Source organism: Myotis myotis, unplaced genomic scaffold, assembly GCF_014108235.1.
Source record: "Myotis myotis isolate mMyoMyo1 unplaced genomic scaffold, mMyoMyo1.p scaffold_m19_p_1, whole genome shotgun sequence".
Lineage (NCBI taxonomy): Eukaryota > Metazoa > Chordata > Mammalia > Chiroptera > Vespertilionidae > Myotis > Myotis myotis.
Window position 1 is genome coordinate 205,731,972 of NW_023416313.1, and position 19,121 is coordinate 205,751,092.

The window sequence follows — 19,121 nt, forward strand, 5'->3', positions numbered from 1 at the left end:
GCATGTGAGTATGAAATAAAAGATGCAGGTCACTACGTTGGTCAAATCGGTATGTACAGCTGTTCGTGTGTGCACACCTGGACCTGGAGGTCAGTGGGAAGTCAGTGTGTATGGGCGGAGGGGGGAGGGTGTGTCTGTGTGAGAATCCTCTTCCCCCTGCCCCCACAGCACCCTAAGGCCCCTCCATCAGAAACACATGAACACATGATCTGGGAAGGGAGGAGGGCTGGGCAGTGCACTGTGCATCCTGCTGACTTTGAGAGCAATGTCTAGAAGACAGCTTAATACACTTACTGAGCAGGGACAAGGAGGCCAGAGGTCCAGTGCATAAAGGCCATGCAGTCTAGTTGGAGAAGCAAAGGGTTAACAGGACTTACTACAAATACCTAAGAATGAGAAGGTTATAATTGCTGTGCAAAGGGCATTTAGGAGAGCAAGAAATTCTAGGAGGATCAGAAGCAGAGTTTTGAGCTAGGCCTTGAAGGATGGGAAGAATTTCACCACTGTGATGTGAAAGCCCATCAAAATAAAGACTTGTGTGAGCAAAGGTTTGGGGCAGAGATGGGCAGGGAATGTCCCGAGTGGTGATTCTTCGGATGTGGCTAGAAGCAAGGGTACATGGCAAGAGAGGAGCTCACAGTTTGGGCTGGAAGGGTCAGCTGGGATCTTGGCTACCATACTGAGAATCTCAGCATGATGGAGATCTAGAGGCAGTAGCGAGCTAATCCCTATTTCTGAGCAGGAAACTCAGGATGGTGTCTGTTTATAGATAGGAGTGTGGGGTGGGGGATTGGTGAATGGCAGCTGGGAAAGTTCAAAGGTGAGGTGAGCAGCTGCTCACATAGATGCATATATAGGGTATCCCTAAAAATGTATGCAAACGCTTTGAATAATTATAAAGGCAATATTTATTAAAATACATTTCATTTAACAGCTATCAGCTCTTAAAGTATGTATACATCTTTTTGGACACTGTATATCTCACAATTCTATGTCCATTCCACCTTTAATAGACGTTTAGGTTGTTTCCAGTTTGGGACTATTACAAATAATGCATCTATGGAATCCTTATACATGTCTTTTGATGCACAGGTGCATGCATTTCTGTTGGATATAAACCTAGGAATGGAATTGCTAGGTCATAGGATGGGCGTATATTCAGTTTCTAACTTTGGCCAATCTGGCAGTATGAAGTGATATCTCGTTGGGATTTTAAGTGCTCCTTTTTAATGTAAAGAATTAAAATAAATAACTTGTTAAAAGTAGGATGCATCTTAATGCACCTAGTGGTTTGTCAGTTGCCTGCACCTTAGCAAGCACTTAAAATGCTTGAAGACGCAAGAAAAAGACCAAATGAATGCCTGATTTCAAGAGTGTTCTGTACTAAGTGTGGCAGAGCCTCTAACTTTGCTATGCCTGTGAAATTCAGTGAAATACGCTTCAGGCATAACAGAGGCCTTAAAAAGAAGGGTGATATTTCAAAAAAATTCAAACTTCAGGTTAAGGTGGTAATCTTCTCTCCCTTTCCTCTCCCTCCCTCTCCCCACCCCTGACTTAAGCTGTGGCCACATTGGCTCCTGAGGAGTGTCCTTGTCTATGTCTCTTCCAGGAACAGAGATCTGATCAGCAAATGTGGAGATGATGCCCGCATTTACATCACGTTCCAGTATCATCTCATCATCTACGTGCTCATCCTCTGCATCCCCTCCTTGGGCATTATTCTGCCCATCAACTACAGTGGGAATGTGCTGGGTAGGCAGCGCTCAGCAGGCCCTGGGCCTGGGCCACTAGACCTGAGAGGCAGCCTGGTAGGCAGGACAGAACTTAGGTCCTGGGAGTCTAGAAATCTACATTTTAATTCCACTTCTCAGAATTAGTTATGTGACCTAGCAGCCTATCCTTCAGTCTTCTCACCTGGAGACTGGAAATGATACCTCCTTTGTCACAAGTTTAACCCAGAGCCTGGCACCTAGCAGATACCCAGGAATAATTCAGTCTAGAACTGAATGCTGCCACCCCATACCTCACCTGGCCAGGTGTTCCTGGAGGCCCTTTTATGATGTAAAGTCCCTGAACCTGAGTTCTTCCTGTATCCACTCTGATGGACAGATCATAAGTGCAGAATTTGTCTCATAAGGCGTCTCCCCACACTTGTTATAAAACAGAGTAAATCCTTTTGACAGAATAGCATCGGGGGTGAAGGCTTGGGCTTCAAAGACAGAAAAACCTTGATTCCCCAACTTTGACCCACATCTACTTCCCAGAAAATACCTTTGCCCAATCTAGCAAATTATTTAATCTTATCTTTGGTAAGTCCATTTCCCCAGGGCTCCGTTTCCTGGACTGTCATGAGGATTGGGAGATGATGCGTGTTGAGTGCCTGGCACAATGCCTGATGCAGTAGGTGCTTGGTGAATAACAGCCAGTGTTTCATTTAGAAACAGGAAGATGGACAGAGCTGTAGGAAGGCTGTACAGCGAGGTCGTCTAGAATAGCACCTTCAATGCCCCGGTGACGGCCAGTTTTACTCTAATTGCTCAGGTTTCTACTTATTTTTCCTCAGGCCACAGGTAGACCTCAGGGAACTCAACATAGCACAGTCTCCATGCCTTTAAGTACCACCACCAGAGCAAACTTCCGATCCTGTCTTTCCAGAGTCTCATCCTAAGCTAGTGCGTTGTCAATGTCAGTATAACACGGGATCTCACAAAACCTGGAGATGTCTACACGGACAGACACACTTAGCCAGAAGGATTTTTCTCTGTCCGAAAGAGGGAGCATCACATTTTCTGGAGTTTCGGGTCCTTGTCATTGTTGCCAGTGGTAACAGTGCTGCTAATTTCATTATTCCACTCATGGCCTGGTTCCCTCAACAAGCATTAACGGGCGTCAGTTATGTGTCAGTCGTGCTCTGGGGACGCCACACCAAGACTCGGTCTTGCCTGATGGCCAAGGAGCCCCCATCAGCAGGCCCAGGGGAAAGAAGAGGCCTCTGCCGTTTCTGTTGGCAGCTGGGGAGAAGCTCTGGGGAGCTAGAAGGAAGAGCAGGTCGCAGGCCAGCATCCCTGGGCACTCATTCGAGAGCCTTGAATACTGGCTCCCCATGGCAATCGAGGAGCCGGGCTTGAGGACAGCAACTTTCTTCTCTTGCAGACTGGCACAGTCACTTTGGTCGGACCACCATTGTCAATATCTCCACAGAGTAGGTACCTGATCCTCTTGCCTCCCATTCTACGGGCTGGGAGTGTTGGTGGGGAGAGAAGGTTCAACGTGAGGCACATAGCGTGGGCACCATTTTGCTGATAAGAAAGGCCTGATTTCCTTGGGAACCCAGGCCCTCAGTGAGATGCCAGTAGTCATATTCTCTTGGTGGGGCAGAACTCATGGTGCCCAGTGTTCCCTATAAAGGGCGGAACTACCCAAACCAGCCATTCCTGAAGACTTGGAACGATGTCCCTATTTGCTTAGTCAGTTCCCAACAGGCAAAGACCCCATAATAGCCAATAATTAAGGTATTGCTTCCCTGCCCAAAAATAGGGCCAGGTAGTCGAGTGAAGCATAGGCCTGATTCCCACAGTGGAGGGATGGAGGAACCTGGGTTCAGGCCCCACCTCTGCCACTAGGTGCCCTGGGTCTGGGACAGTGCACCCACCCCTCTGAGCTTCATCCCTAGTTTGTGGTGGGCGAAGGACTGTTGGACATGATCTCTAAGCCCCCTCCAGCCCTCATGGTCCAGGAACCATGGGTTTTAACCTCAGCCAAACCAAAGGGTGGTCAAATCAATTTGTACTGAGCCCAGTGGAGCCCTGCTGGTCATGCTGAGAAAATAGATGCACTAGGTGCCTTGGCCAGGTGGAGCCAACTTCCTGAGAAAGCAGAAGCAGCAGTTCCAGCAGGTGTGAGTGGGGGTTCATACACTCCTGCCCCGTCTCCCCTCCCCCACTCCTCTGCCTCTGCCTCCACACCCCTGCAATGCACCAAACTCCCCAATCAGCAGAATGTGGTCATGGTCTCCTTTCACCTCCCTTTCAGCCATCTCCTCCTGGGGTGCCGCCAACCCCAGAGCAGAGCTTACCAGCTTCTCCCCGGGCCATCACTCTTGTGAGGAACCTACACCTTCCTGGCAATTCTATATAAGGCAGTAGAGTCTTCAACATCCATAAATCCATATTGGCAGAGAGCCAGAGTGTTCCTTAGAGACCACATAACCTTGCCCCTCTGAGGAACCTGAGGGTCGACACTAGATGAGGAATGTTAGGTGAATGTCAGGCACCAGGACGAGTGGTGAGGAGGTATTTTGAAGCAAGGCAGCCTTTTTCTCCTCCAACCGCCCCAAATAAGGTGGGCCCTATTTCTGAACACTCATCCTGGCCAGATGCCTGGGGCCAGCATCACTTGGGCCCAAAGCTCAAGTGCCCCCACTCTTCCTGCCCCAGGGGAGGTGTCATGAATCGGTGGGCCCTCCTTCCTCCAGGCCTGAGTATGACCCCAGATTCCCTCATCCCAGAGGTCGGTTAGCTGTGGGGATCTGAGCCACAGCCACTGGCAGCACGACATAGTGGTGAAGAGTCCAAGGGCTGCTGCTATGGCTAGGAGGGACCTAGGGAGATCACCTACCACCCTGACCCTCAGGGTGACACGAAGATAGTCACCTGGTGTGAGAGTCTAGTGCAGCCGTGGGCAAACTACGGCCCGCAGGCCGGATCCGGCCCTTTTGAAATGAATAAAACTAAAAAAAAAAAAAGACCGTACCCTTTTATGTAATGATGTTTACTTTGAATTTATATTAGTTCACACAAACACTCCATCCATGCTTTTGTTCCGGCCCTCCGGTCCAGTTTAAGAACCCATTGTGGCCCTCGAGTCAAAAAGTTTGCCCACCCCTGATAGTCCCACCCTGAGGGGAGACTGTGGGTCTGGCATATAGTAAGCACTCAATGAATGTTAGCTTCATTAGCGGGCGGGATACCTCCATCTCGCCATCGCCATCCCTTCCAAAGAACCCGAGTGTCTGGAAGCAACAGAGGGGCATCCTGGGGATTCTGTGTGGGTGGGAGAGGGGGTCCTGGGGAGACTGTGTGGGTGGGAGAGGGGGTCCTGGGGGACTGTGGGTGGGAGAGGGGGTCCTGGGGGGACTGTGTGGGTGGGAGAGGGGGTCCTGGGGGGACTGTGTGGGTGGGAGAGGGGGTCCTGGGGGGACTGTGTGGGTGGGAGAGGGGGTCCTGGGGGGACTGTGTGGGTGGGAGAGGGGGTCCTGGGGGGACTGTGGGTGGGAGAGGGGGTCCTGGGGGGACTGTGGGTGGGAGAGGGGGTCCTGGGAGACTGTGTGGGTGGAGAGGGGGTCCTGGGGGACTGTGTGGGTGGAGAGGGGTCCTGGGGGACTGTGGGTGGAGAGGGGGTCCTGGGGGGACTATGGGTGGAGAGGGGTCCTGGGGGACTGTGGGTGGAGAGGGGTCCTGGGGGACTGTGGGTGGAGAGGGTCTCACCTCCTGTGTCTTGCCCCGGCAGTAATAAGGTCCTGTGGCTGCACACCTCCTTTGCCTTCTTGTACTTCATCACCAACCTCCTCTTCATGGCCCATCACTGCTTAGGGTTTGTGCCCAGGAGGAACTCCAAGGTAAGTGCAAGGAGCTGCCAGAACTGCTCCCTCCCAGCTGGAGCCCCTCCCCAGCTGGGCCTCCCCACTCCCAGCCTCAGAGGCTTCTCAGTGGGGCACATTCTGCACCCCTGTAGGGAGAAGTCTCTCCTTAGCCCTCTGAACTGCACAGCCATCCCAGTCGTGAAACCACTGACTCACTTCCAAACTGGTTGGTAAATAGCTGCTCCCTGGTGCCTCCTACCCCTGCACTCTTGCTGCCCTGTCCCCTCTCTAGAGATCCCTGGACCTCCTCACCGTCTGAAAACTCAAAAGTTAAGAAACCCCTAGCCCAGCAGGGCCCTGCATCCTAAGTGGCCAGTGTCTCCTGCTGAACCACTGGGTACTGTAATTATTTTCACTAGCCTGGCCCACTCCAACCATGCCCAGCCTCCTTGGCCTTCCAGAGTCTTCCTAAATTCAGCAACCCCATGTCTTGCCCCTGTGTCTCCCCGCTGTCTTGGTTTGGGTTACCCTTACCCCATCTCCCATGCAGACCCTGAGACAAGGATTTGAGTAGTATTGGTTTATTTGGGAGGTGATTCCCAGGAAAGACCACTGGACCCTGGGGGGAGGGGAGGAGGGCAGTGGGACTAGGAGGAAAGACCTCTGATAAAGGGGCTGGAAGGGGCAATTCACCACTGTGGGAGCCAGCCCCTAGTCCCATGAGAAACGCTGAGAATTGGCCTCTAATCCATGGGAAACGCTGAGAAGCGGAGTAGAGTGTGTGCCCTAGAGCTGCTGAAGCTAGTGGGGAGAGTCGGGTGCACTTTCCCACCTACTCCCTGTCCACCGCTGGCTGAGGGCTGTGTTTGGAGCTTTAACTCTTCTTCACTCCTTGCTCTGCATGTGGGCTGGGCAAGCTGCCAAGGTCAGGAAAGAGGCCCCGTGTTTGAAGTGCTTGGGCGTCTTTGGGGTGTGAGGGGAGCGCCCAAGGGCTGTGGGCAGGCTCTGGTGGGGAAGGGAACCAGCTCAGAGGAACATCCCTGGCTCCTGCCCTCAGCCTTTCAAAGGTTCAATGGAGTGGAATCCGCTCCTTCGAGGCCATCCATCCTGATGAGCTGATTGACTTGACCTCACCCCAGAACCCCAATCCACAAACCCCTGAAAGAGCACCCCAAAGGCTTCTGCCTTCCAGGCCTGGCAAGTAGCAGGCCTGCTCTAGATGCTGCAGGGCCCCCCAAAGCCCCAGACATCCAGGTCCTGAGTAAGCAGTCTTCCTTCTCCATGTACCCTCCCCACCTAGGTCACAAGGACACTGATGATCACCTATGTCCCCAGAAGCATCCAAGACCCTGATATCATCATAAAGCATTTTCAGTAAGTGGGTTGGATGGACTAAGCATGGATGGCCTCCTCCCAGTAACCCTGCCTGGATTCTTCTGTGGGTAGTGAGTCAGCACAGGAGGGTGAGGTGAGAGACACCCCGGGTGGTAGCTCACCCTGGACTGGGCTAAAGATCATCAGCCTTTCAGAATGGGGGAGTCCTAGAGCCACAGCAGGTCTTCTAAAGTCAGGGGTTCCCTGCATAGCATGGGTATTGTGGGGGAGCTAGTTTTCCTTTCCCTTGTCACTCCAACTACGAGCCCAGGGTGTTCCTGAGCCACAGTCACCTAGGCTAAATCATCTTGGGGCATCTGTTGTCACCCAAGTGTCCAGCCCCAGGCGCTCTCTCTCTCTCTTTCCATGAGCAGCCATTCTAGCTCTGCCCCTGGGCCCTGTTCTGGGTCATCTGGGAAGGATGTGGCAAATCTCAGATTACAGGGATCAACCCCAAAGTTTGGCTTTAAGAGCAAGAGCTGGATTCTCCATCCAAGACGCAGGAACCATAGGCAGCTGAACCCCCAGCTCTGTGGGCTGTAGCTCTGGGCCCAGGGTGGTGTGGCACATCCTCAGCTCCACAGCTGGCTCAGCATCCATGTTTGTGGCTGCAGCGAGGCCTATCCAGGGTGTGTAGTGACCAGAGTCCACTTCTGCTATAACGTCAGGACCCTCATTGACTTGGACGATCAAAGGTGAGGCTGCAGCGGGGCCATCTGCCTCTGGGATGGGGGTAAAATGGGAGGGTGTGGCTCCGCTGACTCCTGACTACAAGACCCTCCCGCTCCCCATTGCCTGCCGGCTGACAGGCGCCATGCGATGCGGGGCCGGCTCTACTACACGGCCAAGGCCAAGAGGCATGGGAGAGTGATGATCAGGATCCACCCCTGTTCCCGCTTGTGCTTTTGCAAATGTTGGACCTGCTTCAAAGAGGTAAGTGGCACAGGTATCCGGGGACACAACAGAGGAAGGGCTGGGGCCCTGGGTCTCCAGGCTCTGTCCAGGGCTCAGGAAGTGGCCCAGCCTGCACCCTCAGACCCCAGACCCTGCCTTCCTCCCCACCCCTCCTGCCTCCGTGGAGAATGTGGAGGAGGGACCAGGGAGGCTTGCTTTGTCCCGCTTCTAGTCTTGGATGGGAGGACCAGAGAGAAAACACTGGGCTGCAGTAGCCTGCCAGGCCTCGGGCTTTCGAAGAGATAGGACAGGAACACTTGAAGACAGTGGGCCTCATCTTCTCACCCACCCATTGTGGCTGGAAGGCAGCCTCAAGACTCGAACACTTGCTTCAGGGCAGCACTGAGCTCTAGTCAGAGAAAGAATCAACCCCCTTTCCTGAAAATGCTGCAAACATACCCTTTCACTCCTCTGGAGTCCACTCAAAATCCAAAAGCACCCCTAACCCCCAGCTGTGCCTCACTTTCCCCAGACCTAGAAGCAGGGAACTAGTTTTAGAGTTGAAGCCTCTTCCTGTTCTAGAGTTGGGTGCTTTGAGCCCACCTGGGTCCTGAGCCAGGCTTCCCTGGGAGCTGGGAATGAACGGAGGCCTCGGGCCCACTGCCCTGTGTCCAGGCGAGGCCTTCCCGGAGCTCTGCCCCCAGCTCTGAGGGCCCCTCTCTCCCAGGTAGACGCAGAGCAATATTACAGTGAGCTGGAGGAACAGCTGACGGATGAATTCAATGCCGAGCTCAGCCGCGTTCCGCTGAAGCGTCTGGACCTGATCTTTGTCACCTTCCAGGACACCAGGATGGCGACGCGGTGAGTGTCCCATCCCAGGAGTGGGCCTCTGCTTCTCTGAAGCTACCTCCTTCCCTGAATTTCAGCCAAGGGGAGGATGAGAGAGCCTCTCTCCAGTTTGCAATATCCTGCCCTCCCCAGCCCCTGCATATCCTCACAGGCAGCACCATCTCCTGCCCAGAGCAGGGCCACACCCTTTCCCCCAGGGGCCAGCTCAGCTTGTCTCTGGTTACACCAGGTCCTGAGCGCCTCACTCCCCTATGTCCTTGCCGCAATCACAGGGGTGGTCAGAGTAGCCTTTGAACTCTTGGTTCCTCTTCTGGGACAAGAACGATACCCATTTTCTCCCTCATCACTCATCATCCGCTCCTCACCACAAGTGACAGTCAGGGTAGAGAAGACCAGCTTGCGTTTCTCCTCTCCTGCTGCAGGCCTCCCCACTCCTGGCCTTCAGCCTCCTCTCTCCCGGACCCCAGCCTCTGGCAGCCCCACCTTAATAAGGAGTGGATTATGTCCACTCTAGAATGTTCTGGACAGATCCTTAGATCCTTAGGACTGGATCAAATAGGCGAGAGCCCCAGAATCAGCCTCTTGAGGGTCATGGGGGCCCACCTCTCCCTGAGGAGCCTGATCATGGACAACACTGTCCTCACCCACCCAGCCCTACAAAGGAGCAGTGGGATAGCCTAGCAATTAGTCACGAATAATTGTGTGCAACTTTGCAAATCTCAAATTTCTTATCTGTCAAATTTGCTTATTTAGATCTTCCCTGTCCAGCTCCCAGAGGCTTAAGAAAGGATATACGTTCTAATTAGTGTGCGTGTTCTATGAAACACTGCGTCTACATAAGACTGTGCTTCTTATGTTCTGAGACATGGTTAATTACGGCGGAAGTGTGGAGGAGAAGGCCGAGATGGGGTCCTTTATGTGTGTGTCTTCAGGCACCTCAATTTAGTAATCTGTGCCATTGGGATTATGTTAATCACCAACAAGCACAGTGCTGGACGCACAGAAAGAACTCCGTGATTGGCAGATATTGCTAATTGGATGAGGGTGAAATTAGTACCTCCCCTGTCAAGCTCAGAGAAAGAAAATGTCTTGGTGTTATCTCTGCTGTCAAGGGGCCAAGACATTAACTGAGAGCCATGTGGTCTCCCCCCTTCCTGGGCAGTCCCTCCCTCTAACACCCCTTTCCTCCAGCGACTAGACCTCAGAATCTGCCCACCTCTAAGGGCCTGGGAGACATATCCAAGGCTTCAAGAGGCCCCAGGAAGTGTATGAGCCACCACCTGGGGAACCCTGGCATGAGACCCCCCAAGCCTGTCATCTTCACCCCTAGACTTCTGTCTCCTTCCCCCATCCCGGCAGCATCCTGAGGGACTACAAGTTCGTCCAGTGTGGGGTGCGCCCCCAGCAGTCCTCGGTGACCACCATCATCAAATCCCACCGCTGGAGGGTTGCCTTTGCCCCGCATCCCAAAGACATTATTTGGTAAGCCCCCTCTTCCGCCCCCTCCCCTTTGAGACTGAAGAAGGCAACGGGCAAGAGGACGGAAGATGAATCGGGCCCACTTTGTTGCCCATTTACGGCCCCCTCTGGGCTGGGCCATATCCTCTCCTGAGGACCCCAGCCTCTGCCACCCCCAAGCCCACCCCACCACAGGTGAGGACGGCACCAACTCCTGGGGGAAAGGTTTTCCAGTAGAGAGAACTCATCTATTTTTTTGGCTCACCTGTGTGATATATTGAGAGCTTTTACAAAGGGTATGATTGAGGGAAAGGTCCAGAGCCAGTGGCATGCAGGTCTAGGTCCAAGAGGCTGAATGAGACCAGGGCAGCCTGGCCCAGAGCTGGCATGCAGGAAATGACATGTGGGCTCTGTCGAAGGGCTGGGACCTGGGGTCCTAAGTGCATCTCTTTCATCCATCCCTCCTAGGAAACACCTGTCTGTCCGCCGCTTCAAATGGTGGGCCCGCTTCATCGTAATCAACACCCTCCTCTTCTTCCTCTTCTTCTTCCTCACCACTCCCGCCATCATCATCAACACCATCGACATGTATAACGTCACTCGCCCCCTCGAGAAGCTACAGGTACCTCCTCTGCTCAGGGGCGCCAGGGAGGTGAAGGAAGAACTTAGAGGAGGATGGAATGGGGGGCCCACGAGGACATGGATCCAGAGCCCATGCACGAACACTTTGGTGGAGGTGGCATCAGGGTAAATGGTGGATGGAGTTTCCTTTGTTCTAAAGGGGACGAATACTCGTTGCTTCCCATCTTAGGGACTGGGACTGAGAAGCAAAGGGAGAGTGGGGGAGCTGCAGAGAGGTTCTGGGGTGAGTTTGGAGGAAAAGGATGGTCTAGTCCAGTGGTTCTCAGCCTTCCTAATGCCGCGACCCTTTCATACAGTTCCTCATGTTGTGGTGACCCCCAATTTCATTATTACAAATTGAACTAATTAAAGCATAGTGATTAATCACAAAAACAATATGTAATTATATATGTGTTTTCCGATAGTCTTAGGCGACCCCTGTAAAAGGGTCATTCGACCCCCAAAGGGGTCGCGACCCACAGGTTGAGAACCGCTGGTCTAGTCAATCGTGGGCTCAGAGAGCTTTTTTAGATACACCATCCAGGCCTAACGGTGCAGAAAGGGCAGCGGAAGGCATGGCAGGTGCGGCAGCTCTGGTCCCCCACGTTCTAGAGCGGGGCCCGTGTGTGAGGGATAGGGTTGAGGGTGGGAAGAGTGCGGTAAGCTTCAGCACAGCCTTCTGGTAGAAGGAACACCCCAGATCTGTGTTGAGTCCCTCACTTCCAAGATGGGAGTGCTGGGCCCACAGGAGCCATTCCTGAGTCAGAAGATGCTCCATACTGACAGGGGGTCCAGGAACCAAGCTGGCACATTCCAAATTCTATAGCCTCAGGCTGTTGTCACGGGCCTAGAAGGCCTCTTTTCAGATTATCCTCACACACACTTCCTCTCTCTCTCTCTCTCTCTCTCTCTCTCTCTGTCTCTCTCTCTCTCTCGCTTACTTGGGCCCTCCTTTGTCATCTTCACGATAGGCTCCAGGCAGGAGCTCCACAGCTCTCCCTGGGGATTCGTTATATATATTATTGATCTCAGAGAGGAATGGAGAGGGAGCGAGAGAGAACCATCAATGATGAGAATCACCGATCTGCTGCCTCCTGCACACCCCACACCAGGAATTGAGCCCGCAACCCGGGCATGTGCCTTGACCTGGAATTGAACTGTGACCTCCTGGTTCATCCACTGAGCCATGCAGGCTGGCCTCCCTGGGGATTCTTTATTCACATCCTCCCCCTTTTTTGCCACTTCTCACACAGGATCACATTAAACACAGTGTCATTTCCCTGAGGTATGAGACATGAGTGACAGCAGCTGGTTCTGGTCCAGGCTGTCCCTCCAGCGACCTTAGCATAGAAGGTCTATGCCCCTTGGATGCCACTTGACCTTAGGATGGGAGCCTCTGTGTGCCACCAGCCAAGCCCACCTCTGGCCAAGAAGGCAAGTGAGAAGGATCAGGCCCGCTGTGTACCTCAGGGAAACCAGGCCTGCGCTGGGACCAAGCTGGAGAAGAGGCCAGGTGTGCGGAAGAAGGCAGAGAAGCCTGGAAGGAGAAGGGGCCTTCTTGCACTGATGTCTCTCTCCCTCTCCTGCCCCACCCCTGCAGAACCCGATCATAACCCAGTTCTTCCCCTCCCTGATGCTCTGGGCCTTTACAGTGATATTGCCTCTGATCGTCTTCTTCTCTGTCTTCCTGGAGGCCCACTGGACCAGGTGAGCTGGGGCCTCCTCTCCAAGACCTGTTCTTCCCAGCCCTTCCCCTGTCCTCCCCCCACCACCCACTAGCCTGGTGCTCTGTCCTCCCATCTGGCCTAAGGAATGGAATTGGATACCCAAAGCCATCCCAAAAGGGTAAGGGGAGGGCTGCATCGTCTCTGGGTCTCTGGCCTCAGGGATGCTGAGACAGGGCCACTGTATAAGAGATGTGGGGCCAAAACCAGGTGTCCTTGGGCGAGAGCTTCCAGCTGTGCACTGAGGGGGTGGAGCTGTGGGCAGAGAGGAGAGAGCAGGACTGGTTTGGAGAATGTCCAGAAGGCTGCTATGGCCAGCGCAGAGGAGCCCGTGAATTCAGACTGACTGTGGACCCATCTAGCCCATACAGGGCCCACATTTTAAGCAATCAGGAACCATTTCCCATGGGTGAGCCCTAGTAGTTCTGTGGTGGCTAATTGGATGGAAAGTATTTATTATATCCTGGGCAGGTGGACCTGCTCTGGTCTGAGGGCTACATGGGTCTCAAAAGTTATTTCCTGCACCAACATTCCTACCATCCTCCCGGCAGCAAGCCAGGAGGTTTGTCCTAACAAATCCTTCCTGGTGTCTCCTGTGGCCAAGAGCAGGGCTTGTGTTGATCATTAAAACGCCAAAGGTATTTTGAATATCATTGGTAATGTCCCTTTAACTATGTAGCACAGATGCCTCCCCTTCCTGTGCCCAGGGTAGATAGCACTAGTTGATCATGCGATGCTTTCCTGCTGCTACCAGGCACAGCACACCTCATAGTCCTCCATGGAGAAGGCATTGGTATGCGCTAGTAAATCCATTTTCTAGGCCAGGTAGCAGTCTCTCTCTCTGTCTCTTCATTCTGTAGTTTTAAGCGTTTGGTTCTTATCACATCTCACTGATGAATCTCTGTTCCCTTCCAGATCAAATCAGAACCTGGTCATCGTGCATAAGTGCTACATCTTTCTCGTGTTCATGGTGATCATTCTGCCCTCTATGGGACTGGCCAGGTATCTCACCTCTAATTATTTCTCCTTTCTCAGTCAGGCTCAGCCTAGCGTTGGAACCTCCTCTTTCGGATACTGTAGGTCTACCTGTAGTTGCTGCAAATCCATTCCTCGATTGGCAGTCCAGGGGGCCTGTCATGAGCCTAGCATGTCCCAGGTATCATGCTAACTCTAAGGTGTCAGCCATGAACGCTGCCCTCACAGAGCTTACCATCGAGCTGGGGTGAAAAGTCATGCCTACCAGCTAACTGAAAGCCAAACTGGGAACCACGCAGTAGAAATTCAGAAGGAGAGAGCACTATGGGAGAAATGGTTGTGGGAGAAATTTTGCTAAAGGAGGTGGCCTTGAGCTAAAAGGCCAAGGGCTAAGGGCAGGATGGCCCAACATCAGGAAGGAAGAGAGGCAGCTAGAACATTAGGGTTCAAGACTCTTTGGGACTTGGGAAAGGGAAGTCAGTCCAAGAGGAATTGAACCTAAGGCCTTAGTTCATAAATTCATTAACTAAAGGGCCTGCCTTGTTCTTGCTTCTAGTTTGGATGTCTTTTTACGCTGGCTCTTTGACATCTATTACCTGGAGGAGGCCTCCATCAGGTTCCAGTGAGTACTCAAGTGCATGTTGCAGGTGCACTCCCAGTGTGCACTGGGGCTCTGTGGGTTCGCACCAGGATGTGGATGTGTGCATCCTTTACTTGTTCACACAGGGAGAGACGAATGCATACAGGCACCTCATTAGGCAGCCTCTTAACCTTTCCTGTGCTGTGGGCTCCCGGGGCAATCTGGTAAAGCCAGGGCCCCTTCTCTGAATTTTTTGAAATAATTGTAGATTCATAGGAAATTGTCCCTCCCCCGCAAAGTGCCCTGTGTTCCCTTCATCCAGGGTCTCGCAATGGTAATATCTTGCATGACTCTAGCACAATATCATTTCCAGGAAATTGACATTGAAACAACTCACAGAGCTTATTCAGGTTTGGCCAGTTTTACATATACTCCAAGTAGATGTCTTTAAATACACAACATACCTGGGTTACAAAGAATAGCAACTACACTGAAGTCTAGTTATCAAGTAATTTAAAAATCAAACTTGTAACACGATCTTTGTAACACATTTAATGGCAGGACAATGCGTTTGAAATGTAGGCAAGCTAACGTTACGCTTTATTGTCTTAGAGGCATCAGTGTGAACGCTGATGTGACTCAGCTGGAAGAAGAATATTAAATGGGGTTGGGCAACAGGCAGGTCGTGTTGGACCTCCAGCCAATTTCAATTTTATGTTTTATTTTTAAGATTGCCAATGTTGAAAAGCCCAATTTTCAAAGACTTAATGTTGCTAATGACATCCATGCTACCATAGCTTGCTCTGTAGAGCAAGCACCAGAATTCTCCAAGGTTTCTGTACTTTCTGCAAACCCTAATTGCAATAAGTTGTAAGTGTTTTCCCAAGATGAATGAGTTCATCTTTGGCTATTTTACATCTTGAACACGGTTTATATATGAGAAAGAAAAGCACTGGGAGTTCATGACAACTCTGATGCCATGGAAGGACAGCTTTAGAAGGAGTTCTGAAATATGTCCAGGGCTCACTGACTTCTCTCTTCAAGGAAGGTGACAGAACTGTGTAGATGGGGACACCAGTGTGAGACCAGGCAGCTTGGCCATTAGGTGGCTGAATGACTCCTAGTAGAAGTTGGCTAGTTATCTCAAATATACATTGGCAGAGAGGAAATTTTCAATCAGGCAGGATCTAGTGACATGCCGAATAACGCGCATCATTTTGAAGTGGGGATCAGCACAGATGATACTGTAAGATGTCAGCAATGACTGCAGCGTCATATAAAACAAGATGATTTCAGTGGCTGACAGACCCACAGCCATGGTTGACATGGCGGTGGTTCTTTGCTCACATTCTTAATGGGAGGAAATGCTGAATTGCAGTTAGAAGTTAGTGGAAATAAAGATGTAATTTTTCTCCATTTAATGTATTTTTATTGATTTCAGAGAGGAAGGGAGAGGGAGAGGGAGAGAGAGATAGAAACATCAATGACGAGAGAGAATCATTAATTGGTTGCCTCCTGCACGCCCCCTACTGGGGATCGAGCCAGCAACCTAGGTATGTGCCCTTGATCGGAATTGAACCTGTGACCCTTCAGTCCACAGGCCGACACTCTATCCACCAAGCCAAACCGGCTAGGGCTATTGTTTCCCCACTTAAAGCCACAGAAACTCCCACCTCCCCCTCAAATTCTACTTGTGGACTCTCCAGGGTGTGTGGGTCCAGGACAAACAGCCTGCTTTAGATAAAGCCAGCGCATGTACCTCCCAACATATCCACATTTTATGGACACCATCCCCATTGCTGCTCCAGAGGGCCCTTGCTAACATAAACAGGGCTGGGAACACGTGTAGGAAACTAGTTCTCCCCAGCTTGTCAAGGCAACAGGCAGGTCATGTTGGACGTCCAGCCAATTTCGATTTTGTTTTTTTTTATGTTTAGGGTTAACAAACGTGGAGAGTCCTGGTTTTCAAATATGTAATCCCCACCCCTTTGGTTCCTTTCTTCACTCCCTCTCCTCCTCCCTCTCACACCTCTGCCTTTCTCTCTCCCCTGGCTCTGCTGCTGTCTCCCACCCTCACCATGCCCAGGTGTGTGTTCCTGCCGGACAACGGCGCCTTCTTCATCAACTACGTGATTACATCAGCTCTGCTTGGCACGGGCATGGAGCTGTTGCGCCCGGGGTCCCTCTTCCTGTACACCACCCGCCTCTTCTTCTCCCAGTCGGAGCCAGCGAGAGTCCACATCAGGAAGGTGAGGGCCGGCTCTCCCCTAAGCACAGCCCTCAGAGTGGCCCTTGGGAGGGTGTCAGGAAGGGGGCCTCCTGGAAGCCCCGAGTGTGGCGGGCGTGGTGGAGGGGTGCTTCTTGGGCTTGGAAGGCAGGCTCCCAGACTGATAAGGAGCCCCAGGAGCAGCCAGGTCACCTTCGGTGACTCCTGCTTCCTGCCCAGGACCAGGCCATGGAGTTCCAGTACGGGCGTGAGTACGCGTGGATGTTAAACGTCTTCAGTGTGGTGGTGGCGTACAGCATCACCTGCCCCATCATTGTCCCTTTCGGTGAGTCACACCCAGGGCTGCACACCCTCAGTGTCTGGAAAGAGGAGGAGTCGAGCCCCACAACATCAGGCCACGCTTGGGAACAGGAGGAAACCGGGATGGGATGGCCTGTCAGTTGGGCAGGGGTGTCAGGGCCAGGGCCGTGTCAGGAGGTGGAGGTGGCACGGCTATTGACATAGGACGTTTGTTAAGTGAATGCGTGAGTGAATGACTCTTCACCGAGTTGGCAGAATAGGTTCTGGAGCTCATGGGAAGATGCTGGTTCCAGAGGTTGGCACCACGGGGCTGCCACAGCCTGTCCTTGGCCCTTGCTGCTCTGACTTCTCAGTTGTGTGGGGGCCTTTGGATAGCATGAGCCCTGATGGGGGGGGGGGGATAGCCACTGAGTGTGGCTCTGTTTTCCGGCCCCAGGGCTGCTGTACTTGTGCATGAAGCACATCACGGACCGCTATAACATGTACTACTCCTACGTGCCCACCAAGCTCAACGAGCAGATCCACATGGCCGGCGTCAACCAGGCCATCTTCGCGCCGCTGCTGGGTCTGTTCTGGATGCTCTTCTTCTCCATCCTACGATTAGGTCGGTACCAGGCCTGCCCAGCTACTCCACCTCTGCCTGCCCCGCTCCCCTCCCCACAGCTCTGCTAGAACAGAAGAGGCGAGGGGAGCAGGCGCTGCTCATTGAGCACAGCCAAGCCCAGTGGCTTCTCGAGGCCTCGGGGCTTCTAGTAGAGCCTTTAAGATAAGGCGAGGGCTTGGACCTCCGCCATCCAAACCCTGTGCATTTTGGTTTACCACCCTCAGGGAAGAAACATCTTATTCCTTCCTTCTCACTCAGGGCTGGCAGAAAATAAGATATTAGCCCTCAGGCTCAGTTCCCATGACATTCCCTCTGGGAGCCTATAGGATGGCTGGTCTTATGAGTTGCCCAAAACCCGGAGGAGGATTCCGAGTCTGCCCCCCGGCAGCCAGCTTTTGCCTCCTCTTGGCTCCACGCAGCTGCTGTCCCTGTTCCTACGGGCCAGAGACTGGAAATCCACTCTGAGGCAAGAAGGGTCACGCTGACCTCTCCTCCTCCCTCCTCGGGCCCCATACTGTGTTCTGCCTCCCCAGACACGGGCCTTCCCTTGGGGACACTTGCCCTTCACCGTCTCAGTGGCACGGAGAAGGGAGAATCACAAACATGGGTCCTTCCTCCCCCACCTCCATGGCATCCGTAAACACACAGCTCTCAGGCACCCCCAGTTTCATATCCCCCTCGCCTTCTCCTGCCACCTCGCAGATTTCACTTTTATAATGCCCTTTTCTAAGTAGGAAGGACTGCATGTTTATGATCAAAATCAGAAAGGTCATCATTTGAATCCTCTGGAGCCTGAAGGCAGCTGCTCCCAGGCCTCATTCTGTGCACATGTGCTTGGTTTATTTTGGGGGGGGGCGGGCGGGAAGGGCAAAAGTGGGAGGGAGTTTATAGATTTATTGCTGCTTTTTGAAATTTTGAAATTCTCTTTATAACATTCAGTTCTGTATCCCAAGTTTCTTCACTGAGCATCATGTTCTGAGCAACCTCCCGTGTTATTAAAATACTATTTGAGCTCATGCCTCTTACTGGCTGCATTAAACCAGCAGTTTTTAGTCAGTTCTCCGTTGTTGGAGATCCGTGCTGTTTACCATTTTTTGCTATTATAAACACATAGGTATAAGCCCTATGCAGCAGTGACGTAAAGACTGATCTTTAATATTTACCTAGTTACTCACTGCTACCCTAAAAAAGTTACCAAATAGCACCAAGCGAAACATAGATGACTTTTACTTATTTTACTTTTGTTTTTTTGTTTTTATAAATAGTTCCCTTTTTAAAATTGATTTTAAATAGAGAGAGGGAGGGAGAAGGAGAGAGAGAAAGAAACATCGATGTGAGAAACATGGATCGGGTGCCTCCCGCAGGTGCTCCTACTGGGGCTCAAACCTGCAGCCTTTTGGTGCATGAGACGATGCCCCAACCAACTGAGCCACACCAGCCAGGGCAACAGAAGTGACTTTTGAGTTCTGGGTTGCTTTTCAGAGCCCTTAGCACAGATCACTGTGCGTGCGCACTTGGAAAGGGCTCACAGGAAAGGTGTGGGTCACAGACTGTAAGTGGGGGCAGTGGCACAAGCGAGTAACTCCAAGGTACTTCCCAGGGACTGTGAGAGAGGAGGTGACTGACGGGTGGAGAGGGGCGTGTTTAATGGGCACAGCTCCATTCCTCAAGCACCAACCCCTTTTCTTCTCCTTGGCAGGTTCATTCCACAGCATCACCATCTTCTCCCTCACCTCCCTTATCGTTTCTGTGGTAATCGCCTTCCTGGGCACTCTTATAGGGAGGCTTCCGAGGGCAGAAGACTATGAGGTGAGTTGCCCGCCTGCCTTTCCTTCACTGGTTCTCCCCAGCCCCTGGGGGACATAGCCCTAGGACACCCTCCTGACCTGGGCACCCACAGCACCACATAGATGAAAGGCTCTTGCCTTTCTCTC

General features: G+C 52.3%; 1 protein-coding gene across 1 annotated transcript in view; it reads left to right on the forward strand.

The window, feature by feature from the left end:
• TMEM63C (transmembrane protein 63C) overlaps nucleotides 1-19,121 on the forward strand; it is a 64,635-nt gene that overhangs the window by 38,996 nt on the left and 6,518 nt on the right. Inside the window, exons 8-23 of the mRNA XM_036314049.1 lie at nucleotides 1,610-1,752; nucleotides 3,154-3,202; nucleotides 5,509-5,617; nucleotides 6,882-6,955; nucleotides 7,570-7,650; nucleotides 7,765-7,888; nucleotides 8,577-8,710; nucleotides 10,058-10,180; nucleotides 10,625-10,778; nucleotides 12,378-12,484; nucleotides 13,417-13,503; nucleotides 14,033-14,098; nucleotides 16,143-16,305; nucleotides 16,503-16,608; nucleotides 17,020-17,187; nucleotides 18,887-18,996. Coding sequence (XP_036169942.1) covers nucleotides 1,610-1,752; nucleotides 3,154-3,202; nucleotides 5,509-5,617; nucleotides 6,882-6,955; nucleotides 7,570-7,650; nucleotides 7,765-7,888; nucleotides 8,577-8,710; nucleotides 10,058-10,180; nucleotides 10,625-10,778; nucleotides 12,378-12,484; nucleotides 13,417-13,503; nucleotides 14,033-14,098; nucleotides 16,143-16,305; nucleotides 16,503-16,608; nucleotides 17,020-17,187; nucleotides 18,887-18,996 — 1,798 coding nt within the window. The remainder of the gene's footprint in view (nucleotides 1-1,609; nucleotides 1,753-3,153; nucleotides 3,203-5,508; nucleotides 5,618-6,881; nucleotides 6,956-7,569; nucleotides 7,651-7,764; nucleotides 7,889-8,576; nucleotides 8,711-10,057; nucleotides 10,181-10,624; nucleotides 10,779-12,377; nucleotides 12,485-13,416; nucleotides 13,504-14,032; nucleotides 14,099-16,142; nucleotides 16,306-16,502; nucleotides 16,609-17,019; nucleotides 17,188-18,886; nucleotides 18,997-19,121) is intronic.